We start from the raw sequence: 18836 nt of genomic DNA on the forward strand, positions 1-18836 counted from the left end.
AGGGAGGTACTACCTGCTGGTTAAGGAGCCCAAGAGGTTCAGAGAAGCTTCAGCGGACTACGAGGCGATCGGAGGCTCCATGGCCACGCCGAAAAATAGCAACACCAACCGGCTGATAGATACTCGGATACAAAATGTATATCAAAAACAAGGATTCACACTTAATCGTGATGAAATTAACCATTTTTATTTCCCTTTCATGCTTTCAATACAAATTCTTGAATCAACTGTACAATGTATTTACAGGAAATACATAATCTCTTGCACGTTAACACGAATGTGGGCAAATCGAGCGTCTGCAGCACGGCATACCACATCGAACGTCACTATTCAAACATACAAAAAGTGGTGGAGCGGGGCTTTAAGACTTTGGGATTACACACACACTCCGTAGAGACGACGATTCCAAGCTGCGAGCGAGTGGTAGCGTGTGGAAACAGTTTAAAAAGCAGCTCATCGGAACAGCAGCTTCAGGTGAAAATTACACAAACACGCATCACGAGTCAAAATAAAACCGCAAGTCTTTACAAACGTGGGTAAATCAACCCAACTATAACTTATGTGGGCGAGAAACCCTTCAAGTCACTTCAATGTGCCGACTACAGAACTTAAAACAGCTTTTACACATTCAGTTCCTATACTCGTTAAGTGAATATTTGCATGAAATGTTACACATTACAGATATTTACAGTCAATAAAACCTGCTTAGAGTGCAAGCTGTACAAATGAAGGGTCGTTACACTTATATTATTAGTGCTGACACTAAGTAGGATAAGGGGACGTAACTGCACAATCTGTAAACAGAACCGTTTGAATATGAAGCAAATGACGAGCTATTTCCTCATTGTTTAAATATCCTCCACATTAAGACGATATGTGGCTCACAGAGTCGTTCCTCCTCGTACATCCCTTTGATTAAAAACGTACAGTCGGACATTGCTGATGACCATGAAGGCACTGTGAGGGAACTCGTAACGCCGACGAAAGCTGAATCACATTAGCTCAAACCGCCACGAGATGAATACTGTTCATTCACACCACAACTCCAGTTTCTCCTTTTTCAAAAAAGACAAAAAAACAAAAACACATTTACAGGTCGCAGCTGCTGCACAGTCCTGCTCTCCGTTACGCCATCACTCCTCGCCCTGCCTCCACTTCTGCGACTCCTCCTGACGTGCGTCCGGGTGAATCTGGTTCCTCATCCCTCCCAGCACGTTGGACGTGGCCTCGGTGGCCATGATGAGGGGTTTGACCACCGCCGGAGGCAGCTGGCGGAGGACGCCGCCCACGGCGCCCGTCATCCCGCGCTGCTCGTGCTCCCGAGTGGCCGTGTCGTAGATGGTCAGTGCCGTGTCCGTTATCCCCTGCAGGTGGGGACGCCACAAAGTTCTCATTAAGCTGACAGACGTCTCACGGTTCTATTAAAGAAATCAACAAGTGAAATCTAAAGATCCAATCAAAGGGCGAGAAATCAAAGTGAATGTACCTCTTTGACCACAGTGTAAGCTTTGGCTACACCTTCTCTCAGGTCAACCGGCTGATGAGCCATCCCATAGTGCGAGTAGCGCTTTATCCTCTTCGTGTTGCTTTCATCAGGCACTGGAGACACCATGTCGTAGGCCGTCTCCGCAGCAGCCTGAACAAAAAAATAAAAGCATTTAGTTCACTCTTTACAGGAAACACTAGCAGACTTTATTTTTTTAATTATAGAGGCATTTTAGTAGAGCAGAATATCATCCAAACATGTAAACAATGATGTTTCAAGCCTTTTCAAAATTGTAACTGGCGTATGGTTAAAATAAATAAAAAAATATTGTATTCATATTTTCTATTTTAATAATCCCTTAAATTTGTATTGCTCTCAAAGTGCTATTATTATCTTAAATCATATAGAATCCAACAAAAAGCTCAGTTTATGGATGATAAATCTAGATTATATGGAAACGATACAGTTTCATTAAGAGGAAAATTGGCAATTTTTCTTTTTTGGTACTCTGATTTTTGGAGACGTATTCAAAGTGACAGTCGAGTTTACCTGAATGGTGCGCACCATCCTGTTGGTGAGCTCCAGAGCAGCCATCGCGGTCGAGGTTCCGAAGGAGGCAGTTCCACGCTGAAACCCTCGGACGATACGACCGTCCTTCCTGTACTGCTCAATCGGGAGCCACACCAAGTCCCGGAGCCCGTGAACTGAAGAGAGCAGGTCAATCAGGACCAGGTGGACACGTAGAGCTTGTGGGTACAGCATCTGAATCTGTAAAACCTTTGACTTCCCAGTGAGGATCGTGTTGGGAACAGTTGTACTCACCCAGTTTCACCAGCGTGTGAATGGGCGCCACGCCACTCAGAAGTCCTTGAAGCTGGTTGGTCTTGATGTCGTTCAGCCACTCGTTTATTGCATAGGAAAACAGCTTGTCCACACCTAATAATCTGAAACACAGGCAAGAATTCATTTCCGGTGGAATTATTAGTTACCATTGAAAGTACATTGCTGTCTATGGCTCCGTATCAGGGGTGTCAAACACAAGGCCCGGGGGCCAAAGCCGGCCTGCAAGAGGTGTCAATGCAGCCAAACCAACTAACGGTAACAATTTAAGAAAATATAATTTTTTATCTTGACAACAAATTTTCTTAAGAGTAACAGACCAACACAACACTGAGACCCGAACAGAGATCAGTGATGCTGCCATTAAGAACAGCTTCCTTGTTGCTGTAAGAACTTAGTCTTTGTCACAACAAAGACTAAGTTTAAATTTAAAGGTTATGGGACTATTTTACTGGTCCGGCTCACTTAACATGAAGTTGGGCTGCAACTGAACTGAAATGTCTTTGACATACCTGGTACTATATATATATATATATATATATATATAAACCATATCCAGCATTACTGTATGCGACTGTACGTCATTGGTGCCGAATTTCTTTTCTCCAGATTGCGTTTAAGAAAAACCTCAATTTTTATTATATGATCTTCTAAAACAGTGACGACAAACTCTGGTGGACACTCGGCACCACACACGTACAGCTCCCCATGTGATTGCTGGAGATTCCAAAGCTCAGGTTGAGAACCACAGATGTAGAATAGTCTAAGATCAACGTACCCTTGTCGATAGCACAGCTGCCTCAGCTTCAACTCTGAACAATTGAGTTGTGTCAAGCCAAAAACAATCCCTGCAAAGGTTCCCTGAAACACAGTATTCACAAAGTTAATCATCAAGTACAAATAACACAGTTTAACCATTGGAGCCGTCAGGCTGTGTACCTGGTCCATCGACACGTGCTTCCCGTGGTAATCCAGACGAATTGGGACCTCAGAGGTAAAACGAAACTCCCTGTCAGGAAGAGGAAACATTACCTTACCAAAACAAGGACTGTGGAGACTTCAGAGGTTTCACATTCACTTTGATGCAACGGACCTAAAGAAGATTGGCTGGTCTGTGAAGGGAGAGGCCGACGCGTCGCCGTCGGTCACATCTTCCCTGCCGGAGGCGGAGAAGTCGTTGTGGCTCGGTCGCCTCTGAGCGGGCACAGAGATGATTGGCGCCGGGTCGAGGGGGGCGGACGCAGGCTTGGAGAAGCTGCAGGAGATCTCTGGAGCAGCTGCTTTCTTTGTAGCCACACAGACGGCTGTGTAGAAAACAAAGCAGGGCGAGGTTTAATGTCTGATCACAGCACGAGATATCTGTGTGAACCGTCAGTCGCACCTTCTGGAGCAGGTGGCGAGAAAAATTCCACTTCAGAAGTGAGACTGGTGAAGAAATCCTTCAAGAAGAAGAGTGCGTCCTTCAAAGAAAAACAAATATTAAAGACGCTCACAGTTCGACATTTCTTCCACCATCACCTGTAGCTGTTCTACCTGATCAATGTTGAGACGAAGAGGCATCAAGGAGACACGTAAACAGCACTCCGGAGGGGCCTGGCTCGACTCGGGACACATGTGCAGAGCTTTCACCGTCAACTGAGGACAGAAACCCTGGTGAGGTTACAACAGACTTGACGCCAGCTGATCCGAGCAGGGGACCTTCCTCACCATGTTGGAGTGGGCTTTCCGGGGCATTTCCTTGCTGGAGTACAAGTAGAGGAACTTGTTCATCTGGGAGGTCGCCAGTCTGTCCCGGATCTCCAGGTCCTGCACGATGAACACCTGTCGGGACACGGGCTGGTCCACAGCTGGACGAGACGTGTTCGGTGGGTACACCTCGTGCTGGAACCGCACCTGAGGAAACGGAAAAGAAGCCGATCGGTTTTATTTATTTTTTTAATTTCTTCGGAATTTTCATTGAAATATTTTTCCTTTGACGAACACAAGGAAGGTGCAGGACATGAACAAAAACAGAAACTTGTATTCACAATCAAACTACAATCATGCTCGTTTATAAATAAATACATAAACAAAGCTACATCCAGTTAGAGAAATACAAGAGGGCCAGTGTTTGAAATTGTGAGGATGAGAAGGAAGTACACTAGTCACACTAGTAGTTTTTGCCGATATCATTATTTGCATTATTCTGTGGTCGTTTGAGTATTATAAATTTCTTTTGGAAAATACTGCCGTATGTGTAAATTTCCAAATAATGTTGACCGTTCAGTGTCTGAAAATTGTGCAGTTTCTATTTTTAGTTCTTTTTTATTGTGCAGAAAGGAAGTTAAACCTTGATCAGTCCAGTATTTGAATCTGGAGTCGGGTTATTTGATTTTAACTCTGCGTTATATGTGATCCATTCAGGTTTCCTTCATCGTGTCCACAGATTTAACTTTTTAATTATATCAAACTAAGTCTAAAGTAAAAGTCTTCAGATGGTCAGCAACAGTTTTTAGTCTTCAATCAATCTTCAATTGGGATCGCTTTAGATTCCCTCTCTGGCCTCATCACTGCTGTCACATAATAGGTCCATTACATAGTCGAGCTGTGGAATCAAATGTTTTATATGATGACGGTATCAAGGAGAGCTTCACCTTGCTGAGTTGGATCTCCATGAGGACATCAGGGTTTCTTCCCTTTCCGCCAAGTGCTCGCCCTGAAGCCTTGGTTTGCCTGATCGGCGTTTGAGATGGAGAGCTGTGAGGCGTCGACCTGCAACACACACAAAAGTTAATTCTTTGAACAAATATAAAAGAGACTCAACAGGTGAAGAGCTCCCTGCTCACCCCAGACTTCGAGCAGGAGAGGCCGTGGACGTTACACAACCAAAGTCTTTTCCACCGTAAAGATGCCAGATGGCGGAGATCTCCTTGATGAGGTAGCGCACTTCTGGGACGGGAAAGTTCACGGCTCCACGGTTGGAGTCGCTCCCTTCCAGAGGCTGGCTGAAGTGGTTGTCTTTGATTTCCACCGGGTCAGAGGTGAGTTTTCTCACCACCGGCTCCTGATCTCGATCCTGAAACGAGAGAGGTGGGATTCAGAATATTAAAAAGAATGTGAGTTTATTTTTTGCAAGGTTAGTGCTGATCTACGTTTCCAGAAGCCGATCGTGATGACATGCACTACACAAGCTGCACTGTTACTGCAGGGAAAACACCTACAACACTGCTTCTTTAGTTCTACAGTAGGCCGTCTTGAGCAGGAAGGATGTATAAAATTACAAAAATATTGTACTATTGAAAAGCCTTGAAACTGCAGTATTTTTGCATGTTTTGAGTATTTGACTTGGATAAGGAGTTCCCAACCTCTCCTCTGGACCCGGGAGTCTCCAGGATGCAGAAGTCGTCCGTCTCCTGGGCGAGGCTCGGGATGGGTGTGATGAGAGGCGAGGCGAGCAGGGGGTAGGTGGGGCTTGACTCCTGGGTAAAATTCCCACTCTCGTCTGGGAATAGGAACAGGTCTGAGCGCGGCGGATCGAGGTCATGAATCTGCTCCTCGTGTGAACCTGCCGATGTGTGACGATTTATATATTGAATAAAAGTAACGAGCCGTGTGTAGCGCCCTGCGTTTTTGTCCCGTTAAAGCCTGTACCGTTCTGCTGCGGTCCTGCTGCGTTCTGCCCGTCCGTCTCCTCCATAGCTTCACTCATCAGATCCTGCAACATCTGCTGCTCAGTCTCAGCCAGCAGCGGCGTCTGAGACGGCGGCCGGCTTGGAGTCTCCGCCTGAACAAGAAAAGCTCCAAACTAAGAAGATCTGACCAGTAGAGCTTAAAGACTGCCGTGTAACCGGAGCACCGGCTCTTTAGAGGAGTCCCTGCTGACCTTGCTTTTTTGTGTGGCGCTGCTGCGTTTGGCTTCCGGTTCTGCTGGAGGCACCAAGTCTCCGTAGCTGGCGACGTACTGGATGAGGTTCATGAGGGCGGCACACGAGTCCGAACACGTCCTGATGTGAATCACATCACTGGAGCAGCGCAACTCGAACCTCGGCTCCGACTGTCAAAAACAAAAGTCCAATTGTGACCTTAATGCTTGATTGAGGAAGCGATGATATTTAAAGAACCGAACACTCATACCAGTTTCCCATCAATGGCAGGTTTGACAGCTGTGATCCTCAGCTCCAGTGTTCCCATGTCCACCACTTGGACATAGTCTGACAAAAACAAATGAAACTGCTCTCAAACATCTTCCAGATTAAGGCTTTGAGATAATCCCAGGTGATTTATGGGGGAAAGACAGGACACACACACCACAGAACTACTAACAGACATTTACAACCAAGGCCAATTTAGAATCACCAATAACGTCAAATGTGTTTCGGGACTGGAGGAGAAACTCGAACTTGTAGAAAAACCAGAGTGTGAACCACTACACAACCGTGCAGCCATCATAGTCACATCAAATACAATCTCACCTCGTGCTAGATTGACGGAGACGGCGTTACTCTTGTCTGACAGGAACAGAGCAGCTTCGTCCAAAATAATCCTGTAAAGAAAAAATAATGAACGAGCCAATTCGATAACTTGGGTTACATTTCAGAAGGTTTCATACCTGAGTGTTGATGACGAATGGTCCAGAGAGACGCTGCTGGAGATGCTAAAAGTTTCTACAACCACCAGCGATCTGAGCGGCAGGTACAGAGGTCTATCGAGACAAAAAGTAGCACATCAAGAGTCGTGCTAATTCACAGCCAAGAAACATTATTCAGTAAATGATCTGATGTTTTACCGATAGTCTAGAGAGCAGCTCCACAGGTGTAGATGTAGGGTGGTGACGGATGCAGGAGGGGCGTAGCCCAACACAGGTTCATCGGAAACATTCAGAAAGTCGACAAGCTGTTGAACGCAAATGAGCAATTTTGATGTCAAATTTCTTCAAATCAAATATTTAATGTGGCTGGAATGTGTTTTACTAAAAGTTAGTATGACTCACCTGGTCGTACCAGCCGAGGCTGGGAGGAACAACTCTGTGCTGCAGTGTGGCTCCTCTCACCCCAACAGCAACCAGAAACTCCTGCAGTCAAAACAAACTGGTTCAGCTGCAGGAGTCAAACTATAGGAAACACGTACAATTCCATCTGCTATCCTTTCCAGAATAGAACATTTACTTTACATCACATCACCCAGCACCGATACAGTCGAGTAAATGTTTTGACCTTGACGTTGCGCTCTGCGTTCTGCGACGAGACTTTGACCGCCACAGACACCATGCTGCGCGCCTCCAGACCGATGCCCTCCGACGGGGTTGAAGATCTCTCTGGCGGGGTCTCCGATTGGTAGATGGTCGGCTCCAGCCAGTGAGGGTGTGTCCTGCACGGGAGCTTGATGTCTGAGGCGAGAGCGCCACCATCTAGCAGACCTGTGTGGATCAACACATTCAGGATGTCAGCCATTTTATTTTATTTTTAAATGGTGTAGCACTAACTCCATGTACAGACTGTTTACCTTGGTGATACATGCCGACGCCGCTTGTATGAAAACAAATGTAGTGTTGGTCTTTGTACCCTTCGTACTGAGTGACGCTAAACAGAACTGCGTTTTTCACCTCCATCCAGAATTCGCCGTGCTTGTTTTTGATGATGGTTTTATCCTCCTTCTGAAACAAAAGAAAAAGGAAAACCCAACCTTATTAGCATGAGATAAAGATAAATGTGTTTATTTTGAAGGCGTGAGGAAAAAAGTGAATTAACCTTGGCATTTGTCTGTAAGGCCACCAGACCGTGATTGACATTGAGTATGACAGAGAAAAGGCTCTGGGAGGTCTTGCTGTGAGCTTTAGGCTTTTTCTTCTTCCGAGATCGGAGGCCGAGGTCAGAGGTCGGAGAGTAATAGTGCATGTTCTCCTCCTCCGAGCCGCTCGTCTCCTCTGCAACAACAGAGTTCAGGATGTTCGGTGAGAGGGAAAGATCAGTCAGTTAAAAACCCACAGAACAATTTTAAAACCTCCGTGTGGCGTCTCACCTTCAGGCCCGGTGGAGCGGAACTGGCTGAAGCTGTCTTTGGAATAAGTGTTGATCAACTGACTGGCAACGGAGAGTCCGACTCCATACGGCATGCTCTCGACGGTCTCCACCGGGGAGGGGGCGGTGGGCTCCCACAGCAGCAAGTCATTGTTTATTCTAAAGTGTGGAAAAGATGCACTTAACATAGCGAACAATCGTCCTTTTTAGAAAGAAAAGAAAGTATCTTGTCGAACCAAAGCTACCTGAATACAACATTAGCTGCATGTCAACACTGTTGAAAGATTAACCAACATTTTGTGGCGTCGGACTTCTGCTACTTTCAGTTGCATCAGGGTTGTTTCAGGAGTGCCGGAGTGGAAATATTAAAGATAAATCCCCTGTCGGTCGAGATCTCAGCTGTACAATCGACTTTAGTTTTCAACACGGCCGTTTGCATAAACAGTGTTTTCACAGTATGTCAGGGTTTTTCCCTCACCGTTTCATACTATTGATTAATTCATTCACAGTATTTATCCGGTCAGTTTTGACCCAGAATAGACAATATATTCAGAACACATTAACAAATGAATAATCCTGAATTAAACCTCTGGAGAAAGAAGATAGTGCAAGTGTTTGTTTTGGAACTTGCATCCATTTTTAGATGAAAACATCTGTTGTCACCCAATTGCATTTTAAATGAGAGATGAAGACGACGGTTGGCTGTCACATTGAATCACTGAACCACCATTTTCCTTAATCTGATGCAGGTTATAAAATCCATCTCAACATTTACAGGTCTGAACTGACCCACAATATCCATGTACAACAATTCACACTTATTTATTGAAGTTTTATTTAAAGTTGAGCTCCTTGAGATGCAACTTCAAAATTTTTAACTAAAAGTATTGAACATTTCTGTATTTTGGGTCACTTTAGGTAAACTCGTGGAATATTTATATCTTGGGGATTTTTACTGTTGTCAAATGATCAATTCTGACCCAAACAGTATGTTACAGTTTAAATACCAAGTTGCTCTGTTTGCTTTGAACTGCCAGCGACGTACCTGTTATGCAGTTTCTCATAAAAAGCCTTGTTGGGCAGCACTACTTGGACATTGGGGAAACACAACTCCAGGACAAAACGGGAGTTGTTCATGCTCTTTTCCTGGAACTCCGTCATCTCGGCAACATCACCCGGAATGACCATCTGGAAGGAAACAAATGTGTTGGTGAAAGCGGCCTTGCCACCCGTCAACAGGTTAGGCATGCAAAGTATAGAGCTTCTGTCAGGATTTGCATGATGAGACATGTTTTAAAGACTGAGAATAGCCTGGCTGCAAAATGCAAATTTATCCACTTAGAAAAAGTTCAGCAGCCTAAAAATAAAACCATCAAAACAATAGAAAGTCTTTAATTTTTCCAAATGAGCAGAAATATTAAAAAGGAAATGCGAGAATGATGTCAGATGGACAAAATTTAAAATTTTCTTGAACTTAAAGGAGACATATCATGCTTTTAAATCCTTCCTTTTTACATATAAATCATACAGTTGTGGTCTATACAACGCGAAACTGCAATGCTTGGGTCTGAATTCCTCATTATTAGAGCTCCACAGGCCCCTTTTCAACCCCTTTTCTGATGTGCTTCTGAGAGCAACTCGTTTTGGGGCGGTCTCTTCATACCCCGCCTCCTCTCCAGGTTGCAGAGGTGATACTCGGTTCAACGTCACCCTGTTCGGCCATCTTTGTAGTTTGATAGAACAGATACAATTATCTAGCGGCGCAGAAACTTTATATTCACACATTATTTACAAAATGTCAACAACGGAAGATTTGTCCATCCAGCCATACATGTTGGAGCCAGAGTCGGACCCGGCGGAGCCAGATGAAAATGACCATGATGCACCTTCAGAACAACGTCTTCATATGGATGTAACGCAATGGTGTGTTACTATATTTACACTAACATCTCCATCCATGCCCACTACTACAATACTGCCTGTATTACAACGACTATTTAACACAGAAGTTACATTCTAATCTAAAACGAGCACACAGCGCTAACATATGAAGACGGTGCAACTGCTAATGCTAACAAAACAATGACAGGGACGTCTTATCATCACACTTTTTAGCGTTATATACAGCTTACCGAAGTGCTCTGTTCGTCGTCTCCATAGATAGAAGGAACTGACCGCTCAATCAGACCAAGTCTTTCGGCAAATCCTTCTTTATACTGGCGGAGGTTGCTGAAGCAGTCGTCCTTAAAGTGATTCGCGCACACAAAAATGACCTTACCCACAGATGTGGGTACATTTCTGTGAAAAATAAAACTCAACCAGGCACTTCGAAAAGGTTCTGATGCTGGGAGACGGTGTAACGAAGCTTGTGGGTTACTACATCCAACAACCGAACATTTCGACTTATCCTCTCGTAACTTCGGTTGGACTACAAAATCGCAGCGAGAAACAAAAATGGCGGATTGCTCGAAACGTCGATGTCCTAATTTGGCAGTTCCGCTGAGAATACTGTGACGTCATTGTTCAAAAAACGTAATAGAGAATAGAAAAATCGAAACCGATCGCAAAATATGACCAAAACAGAATATAAAGATATCAACGGAGCACCTGAAGAGACTACTTTGAACTTTTCTGTACTTCTAAACACTCTAAATATACACCAAAATGCATTTAAGGGCTAAAAAAGTGGATTTAGCATGATATGTCCCCTTTAAGTTAAAAAATGTAATTACGTGTTGGCATAGAAACTGTGGTAAGCCACTGCTTGATGAGCCAAAACAGACCCAGAGAGACTAATTAGAATGAGCTTTGAAAGTTAAAGAAAGAAAAAAAGTTTCCTTAACAAAATTTAACCTCGTTATTGAAAAAGACAAATTACTTTTATGTTTGAAACACTTTGCTAAAGAGGAATTCAGTTACATATCAAATACTTCTAAAAAGGTTTAGTATAAAGGTGAATTAATAGTGAACATTTTCAGATTGTGCTGTATTTATAGGTTATTGCACCTTTAGACTGGTTTAGCTCGGTTGGTATTTATTTGGATATATGTGGCCACTGAACTATTAGTTTTACACCCTTTGATCCCCCCCCCACTGTATTCAGTGACGAACCTCTTCATTCTCATACATAACCCTCCGTGAAGAAAAAGGAGATGGCTCTGGCTTCCCAAAGTCACACACATCCTTCAACGAATGAGCAGCCCCTTCCTCCTCCTCTTCGAGGGAATGGTCCTCGGCGCCCTCGTCGTCTTCAGCGGTCGCACGCTCGAGGATTGAGTGGACTGCCGTGGGATTCATCTTCAGCACAACCCTGCTCAGAGAAAATGACCTCACTGAGAGACGCTGCTATGTGAACGGATGGGTTTGGAGTTCTTCTCGACAATTCAATTACCTCGGCCAATCAAATTTGACACTTTCAGACGTGGTCATGTCTCCGTCCAGGCTGTGTGACACCCTGAGGAACCGAGCAGCCGGATGATCCGGCTCCTCCTGGAACTTTCCTGTGCAAACGAGGAAAAGGAAAACACATTAACTTTCATATCCATATCCTGCGGACACTGAAAGGGTAGCACGCACCTCTCATCATTTAACTCAGACTATTTACAATAACTACAACTACCAGGCAAAAGTTTCAACACACCTTATTATTCAATGTTCTTTATTTCCGTGACTATTTGTTTTGTTTATTCTCACTGAAGGCACCAAAACTATGAATGAACACATATGGGATTATGTAGTAAACAGAAAGGTGCGAAATGAAATATTTCAAAACACGTTTTATATTTTAGATTCTTCAAATTAGTCACCTTTTGAATGAGAAGGTGTGTCCAAACTTTTGATTGGTAGTGTACAAGAAAGCAGAGATTTACACCCAAATACAGTACTAAAGGCCTTCCCGAGCTCTCGGCAAGGCTTATCTGCAGCCCCTGCGTAGGTGCGAACATGATTGTATCCATTCTACACTCTGGGTTCACTTCCGTCCACATTCCACAACGTAATGTATTGGCTTTTACATTGAATTCAATAATAATACTGAAGATGCTTTTGTGTTTATATGCATGGGCACCTTTACAGATATGTGCAGGACTGTACATAAAAAAAGCATCTTGAGTTGTGCTAAATCGTCTGGATTGATTGTCGACACTTATAAGGCCAGTCAATCAAAATAAATTAAACTAAATATCATTTCAGTCATAAGAGGGTGAAAGCCTGAAACATACCGGTAAGCTCCTTGAATGTGAGCTCCATCTTGGTTTGGTCTGGCGAGCTACCGCCCATGAATTCCGTTTTCACTTCCAGATCTTCCAGCTCCAGGAAGAGAACTTCCTTCTGCAGGGATTTCTTGAACCACGGACCTCTCTCCTGGTCCGAACGCAGGTCGGGGATGGGGAAGCGCACCGCGATGCCCAGCACCGGAGCGCTGACCGTGAGGGACACGTGACAGTTTCTGGGCGTGTGGGTGTCGTCAAGGAAAACCTCGGTGAACGCCTTGTGCTGGAAAATTCAAGTAAAGAGAGACAAAACATACATGTAGAGTTTACCGAGTTCTGTAAACAAGTGTCCGGATAGCAGCACGACAAGCTGCTTCACTAAGCTGACTGAGAAATTCATTAGAAAAAAAGTGACGTCTGGTTAGTAGTAAAATAAAATATTATTTTTCTACGTAACAAAGTGGAACCGGAGGTTTGGAAAAGTTTGGATATTTGCGTCATTTAGAAAGGCCAGATTAAACTTGGATAACATTTTTAACAGGCGGAGACTCAACAATAACATCAAATGTGATCTTCAGCAAACAAACAGCAACTGAAGCTTATCTCACCCTGTGTTTGGTTTCTTTAGAGGACTTTGGCCTGCGACACATCCAAGATTGAATCAAATTTCAACTGAACTGCACCAGAGTACTTTCAGAAGTGGACTGACTCCTGATTTTCCAACAGCTACCACAGTTGTGATTTTAGCCGTCGCACTTCTACAAATGTCCTAACTAACACAACAGTAGCAGCAGGAATCATTGAATCGAACCACATCTGACGAGTAGAAACAAACAGTTGCAACTTTCTGGGTTTTATGTTTTGAAAAGTACAACGAAGACAAAAACAGAACATGTGTCACAATAACTGCTAAGGAGGTGGAACTCTCACCAAGCTGACATGTTTGTTGTAAGATGTGTACATGTGGGAGGCCATCATCTCCGTGGTGGCGAGTTTCTGAGGCTGCAGGAGGGAATTCAGTCGGTCCACGATGCTGATGTCCAGCTCACAGCGCACAGGGCCCAGATCCACCTGGATCTCAGCCTTCCGTGGAATCGTACTAAGACGAACCTGGCCCCCCTGCATGACGGGGTAAAAGGGTTCATAGTTGAGATGCCAGAAAGCGTTACTGAGTTAAGGGTCAGCGTTATGGCTTGATGCAGTTACCTGAGGGCCTCTGCGCACAGCCTGTTTGTAAAGCAGGTGAAGGCAGGTGGTGAGCGGTGCGTCGGCATTGGCCGCGGTGTCAAATGTCAGGAGCTGAAGTGTGACAGAGTAACCACAGTGAAACACTCCCAATGTCAAGCCAGCTGCATCTTTCAGCCGTCCGCGTGTCGTGTTCAACCAAGCAAAGCTTAGAGCTGTGAAAAATGAGCTTGTCTCAGGCTTCAAGGTCTAACCTCTGTGTACTGAATTCCTCTTTGGGAACCACCAACAAGAGCCTCGGAGGGGAAGAGACACTCCAGAAACTCCATCTGGTTCAAGGAGATGTCAGTACTGAAGGTCCGCAGGCTGGCTCCCTGACAGTGCTCATAGTTTATCTTCAAACCCTGGGCAACAAACCTGCAAATACACACCCAGACCACACACACTTACATCACACAAAGGCAGAGCAAGAAGTGTGACCATGTCTGGAAGGAGCTGGCAGAAGCATACCTGAGGTGGTCATAGGGACAGGCCTGATTAAACACTCCCCGGGACTGAAGGAAGGCGGCAGGGGAGAGCTGTCCCGGGCCCACCATACTGAAGAAATGGCCAGCCATGGGGCCGAGGGGACTGGGAGCAGCATGCAGTGGAGGCAGCGGGTCAATGTGCAGTACAGAGACGGCCAGGCTGCTCAGCGTCAACTTCAACACCAACTCTGGCCGGGATTCATCACCGTGGGTTTTAGATGGATGGGCTGAAACATAAACTCGTTTACGACAAGAGCTGTAACCATGTGGGGGATTTCACGATGAGAGTCAATCACAGGAAGAAAACCAAAGAAACATCATCTTTTGGAATAAAAACGTGGAGTATATGCCATCACTGTGGTGCTTACAGGTTTGCCTCAGCAGTTTGTGAGGGAGCTGCGAGTCTCGTGACTGAGGAGGAGTTTCACTCGTCTGCTTCTCTCGTTGACGTGGTATGTCCATGTAGTCGTCCCACAGAGCCTGGAAACGCACAGACGAAGCCATTTTACAGCAGCGCACATCATTTGGAATAATGTCTCGACACAATGAAATACGCCCAAAATGGCGGCACTGAGAACTCCTGACTTTATAAGTGGATGAATAGAAGAGAATGGATTCATGGACAATAGTTAAAAGTGGGTCACAACGGTCTAAAGCCAAATCAGCAAACAAATGAATACTTGTTTTGCATATTCCCAGTCAAATCTCTGCAGCCGAGGTTGTTATCGATACATCAGTGCTTGATGCCTCGAGGGAAGACGATGCCTCAATCTGAGTGTCCTTGTTTTCACACAATGGGAGCTCCCCTCTGAGCAGAGCTGCTGAAACGGTTCATGACCAGAACATGTCGGGTTTTTAATGACGCCGATATAGCAATAGGTTGTGCAGGACGTCCTTTTTGTTTCACTCACAACCGTCTGTATTCCACAGTCACACTGCAGTAAAGGGCCGTGAATAGTATTTTTTTTTTTTTTACCCCCAGATGTTTTCTTTTCACAGGAAGTAGAGACTCTGTGGCGCAAAGCAGCTGGACCCGAGGGGTGGGCAATAGACCATGAACATGTGCTGCTTTCTTAGCTTCCCGTTATGACAATTTCCAGCACATTGTATTGATTTTAGTATTTCCCTGATTAAGCAGTCCACAGAGAGCTCTTATTCTCATGCACATCAGTTCTTAAAACTTACGGTTGCATTTCCTGACGGAGATTCTCCGGGTGAGGCAGAGTAGTTACTATTGAGAGACAAGTCCAGGTCAACGGTGGGAGGTTCACCAAGCGGAGGGAGAGACGACAAGCTGTGAGACATGTCCATGTCCGCCATGGAGAAGAACACATCGTCTACAGAGGAGACAAAAGAAGGACGGATTGCATTTTAATGGTTGAATTAATAATCAGTATCATACACATGGGTAGGAGCAGTGCGGCAGGCTCACCTCGACTTGATACCGTTCTGGTGTTCTGGCTCTCAAAGAGGTCCGAGTCGTGTCCCGCCACAGCCGTGTCCTTCTTCAGGCAGCGGTTCAGTTCCATGTGGAGACGATACTCATCCTCTTGCTGTATGGGGCGACTTTTCCTGTCTTTGGTCCATTCCTGTGACCCTTCATGTGAGAAATAAACACTCTATAATCAAATTGTTCATTCAGAGCAGGGGCCTCAAACTTGGGGCACAGACACCGACATCTCTTTGGAGGGAAACTTCAGTGTTGAAGTAATAAAAATGCACACTGCAGGTAGTTCTACTCCCTATTGTTAAATATCTAGTACGTTGCAAATTAGTTTTTGAATATTGGAGATAAACTGGTTTTCCAAAACAAGATCTTCTGGCTCTTTAAGTGCTGTGTTGGCTTTTCTTTAGACACATTTTCTATAACTGAAATATGCATATTAAAAAATAAATAAAAAAAGGTTAATTGTGGCCAGAAAAACAAACATACAAAAAACAGAAGGATACTTTTTTTTTGCTTAAATTGGAAGGACTTTCGTTGGAAGTGCCCGGGAGTTTGAGACCCACGGATTGATTAAAAATCCTTCATATGTCCCACAATGGGAACATTTTCATTGTTGCAGCAGCAAGTGGACAATAGAAAAAACAATAGACTGAACAAAAATATAGATGCAACAGTAACAATATTCCAGAAATTTAAAAAAAAATTTACTACAACTGTGACCATATTTTATGATAATGTATTGATTGACTCTTGAGGCTCCGTTAACCCCTTCATGGCGTAACGATATGTTTTTATAGTTCAAAGAAGCAGCACTCACCTCCACCAGAAAATGCTCCGAACAAATCCAGAAGCAGATGAACTTGTCGAGGAGACAGAAGAACGATCAGTGTGTCAATATGTCCAACAACATCCAGCTGAAACACAAAGAAGATAACACGGTGGCATTCCGGACACTCGAAACATAAAACTGAAGAAACACGAGGGAGTTTTCTCTCCTGTTATGGGTCATTTACCTTTGCGCCAGGCATAGCTAGGTTGTTTTTCAGCGTGAGAGACAACTCTATTTTACCACTGAGGCTGCCGACTTGCACGGGTTCAAACGGAGTCGTGGAGGATAAAGGCTCAGTGAACTGAGGATGAGGCTCACAGATTATTTTAGGATTCCAGCTGGGGGAGAGCTTTGGCTCAGTTTCCTGGGGGTGGGGGGGGGAAGAGAGAGAAAAAAAATAAAAAAAGACACCAACGTTAAAAAGCAGGTTTAAGGTGAAATTCTCCTATATAAAACGCTCAGATACGTCTCACACTGACCGTTGGCGTGGGTGAAGATTTACAACCAGCGCGAGATGTGTCTGAGAACTCGTCCCAGAACACAGTGATGCCTTCCATCTGCACGTTTTTATGAGCGAATGTGGTCGGTTGATGTACATTTACACTTGAGCTGTCTTCATCCGTTTCATCACAGTAAACAATCCTGCCAGTCACAACAAAACTATCAGTTCAACACGAACTTGAAAACTTGTTCACTTCCGTTATATATATATATATATATATATCTCCCTCAAATCTGAAGGACTGATGGAGTGCACAAACGAGATTTTCTTAATCCAAAAACTTTCTTACTTGCTGATTCGAATCTCAAGAGCAATTCCAGTTTTAGAGTTTTCGGGGGTGTGTTCTACCCGGAGAACAGTGTCCAAAAATGTGACTTTGACTCGTCTCAGAACTGCAGAAAAAGAAATTCAAAAAATTACTTGAAAGAAGATTAGGCAAGTAAACAAGTAAAGTTCAATCGAGAGACAAAATACCTGTCTCTATTGTTTCTGCAAACTTCTCCAATCCTTCGAAAGGCTGGAAGCTCTCTCCCATATCGTCGGTGAGTTTCTGGCTCAGGCATTCTTTGGCGAGCTGCATGCTGCTTGTCATAAAACTAGACCAGTACATGGGCTCGGAACCGGATGCTGGAAAAATAACCAGTGGCAACACATTCACTTTTTATCTCCTTTCAAAACAAGACTTAAGACGCCACCCTGTTCCAATATATCTAAATCAAATGAATAGAGCATGACAGTGCTTGTTCATTTGAATCCAAACTGTCAAAGCAGGGAACAACTTAAAAGTGTAGCGTGGTGGCTATACAGGACCTCAGCTGAAGTTTACAGATCTTTAAACAAGATTGTGCTATACTTTGGAATATGCTTACCCACTCTTGGTCTTGGTCTGAGTACCATTTCCAAGCCCTTGACCTCAAGGGCACAGTTTTCCTGCAGTAGCGCCGCCCATGGAACGGTGAGGGAAATTGTCTGGATGAACCCTGCGATTACCTCGAAAGGGGCATCTGTTGTCTCGAGGAGCTCATTGAGTGACTGAAAAGCAGGAGACAATGCAGGATGTTCAGTTGGTTCAGGGGTGTCCACATCGGGTCCTCGAGGATCGCGGGCACCAGCATGCATGTTTTCCACGTCTCTCTGCTTCAGCACATCTGAATCAAATGACGATGTCATCAAGCTTGAAAAAAAAAAAAGAGGCCACTCATGAGATCTTCATTGCTATCAGGTGTGCTGCAACTGGGAGAGACCTACAAAGAGCAGTATGCCAACCCTTGAGGACCGAACTTGGACAATGCTGAGTTAGTTCATGCATGTTGAATATTATTATAAAGTATTGCTTCTGAATTTTCTTCCAACAACATACCCATTTATCCAGTGGCACCTGTGCGAGGGAACCCGTGCCTTGATAAAGGTCCAAACTGAGTTGATCTAAGCTCAGTTTCTCCTGCAGGAAGTTGCCCAGGTACCGATGCAGGAGATATCTGCAGGCCCGTTTCTTGATGGACTCCGAGAATGGCCAAGGCATCTTGGCTCAGTAGTTATGACAGTACACAGGCAATGAATGGAGTCCTGAGGCTCTGCTACTGAGATGTGAAAGCTTCCGAAACAGCGGTGAGGTAATCCGTGGTGTTACAGATCTGTCATCCCGTCGACTTGGAGACATGAAGAAACCGTGAGAACAAACATCCTTTGGATCCCAGGTTTAGGGACACATTGGGGGATGTGTTGACACTCAGTGATATGTGTGGGAAACAGTCCGACTCCAGTTTGCTGCGCCTACAACACATAAATGAACAAGTTCTCACAATTGAGCCAC

At 44.6% G+C, this 18836-nt stretch overlaps 1 protein-coding gene across 1 annotated transcript; it reads right to left on the reverse strand.

Annotated features, from left to right (window-relative positions):
• Positions 1 to 156: 156 nt before the first annotated feature.
• Positions 157 to 18796, reverse strand: atg2b (autophagy related 2B). Its single transcript, XM_080479998.1, has 42 exons — positions 18384 to 18796; positions 17893 to 18055; positions 17498 to 17650; positions 17313 to 17415; positions 17001 to 17163; positions 16706 to 16885; positions 16510 to 16606; positions 15678 to 15842; positions 15431 to 15582; positions 14614 to 14725; positions 14229 to 14472; positions 13973 to 14135; positions 13740 to 13832; positions 13464 to 13652; positions 12543 to 12816; positions 11714 to 11822; positions 11434 to 11632; positions 9368 to 9510; positions 8324 to 8481; positions 8053 to 8228; positions 7808 to 7958; positions 7519 to 7721; positions 7296 to 7376; positions 7092 to 7198; positions 6915 to 7007; positions 6778 to 6848; positions 6440 to 6516; positions 6189 to 6359; positions 5957 to 6089; positions 5671 to 5870; positions 5152 to 5381; positions 4960 to 5077; positions 4034 to 4219; positions 3860 to 3961; positions 3708 to 3786; positions 3420 to 3630; positions 3266 to 3335; positions 3105 to 3187; positions 2309 to 2430; positions 2036 to 2190; positions 1487 to 1636; positions 157 to 1364 (listed from the first exon to the last, which is right to left on the reverse strand). Exons 1-42 carry the CDS (start codon positions 18543 to 18545, stop codon positions 1134 to 1136), a joined length of 6222 nt encoding a protein of 2073 aa, XP_080336124.1. The 5' UTR covers positions 18546 to 18796; the 3' UTR covers positions 157 to 1133.
• Positions 18797 to 18836: the final 40 nt, after the last annotated feature.

The sequence above is a fragment of the Lipophrys pholis genome (genome assembly GCF_963383615.2).
Source record: "Lipophrys pholis genome assembly, chromosome: 14".
In the NCBI taxonomy this organism is placed as follows: Eukaryota; Metazoa; Chordata; class Actinopteri; order Blenniiformes; family Blenniidae; genus Lipophrys; species Lipophrys pholis.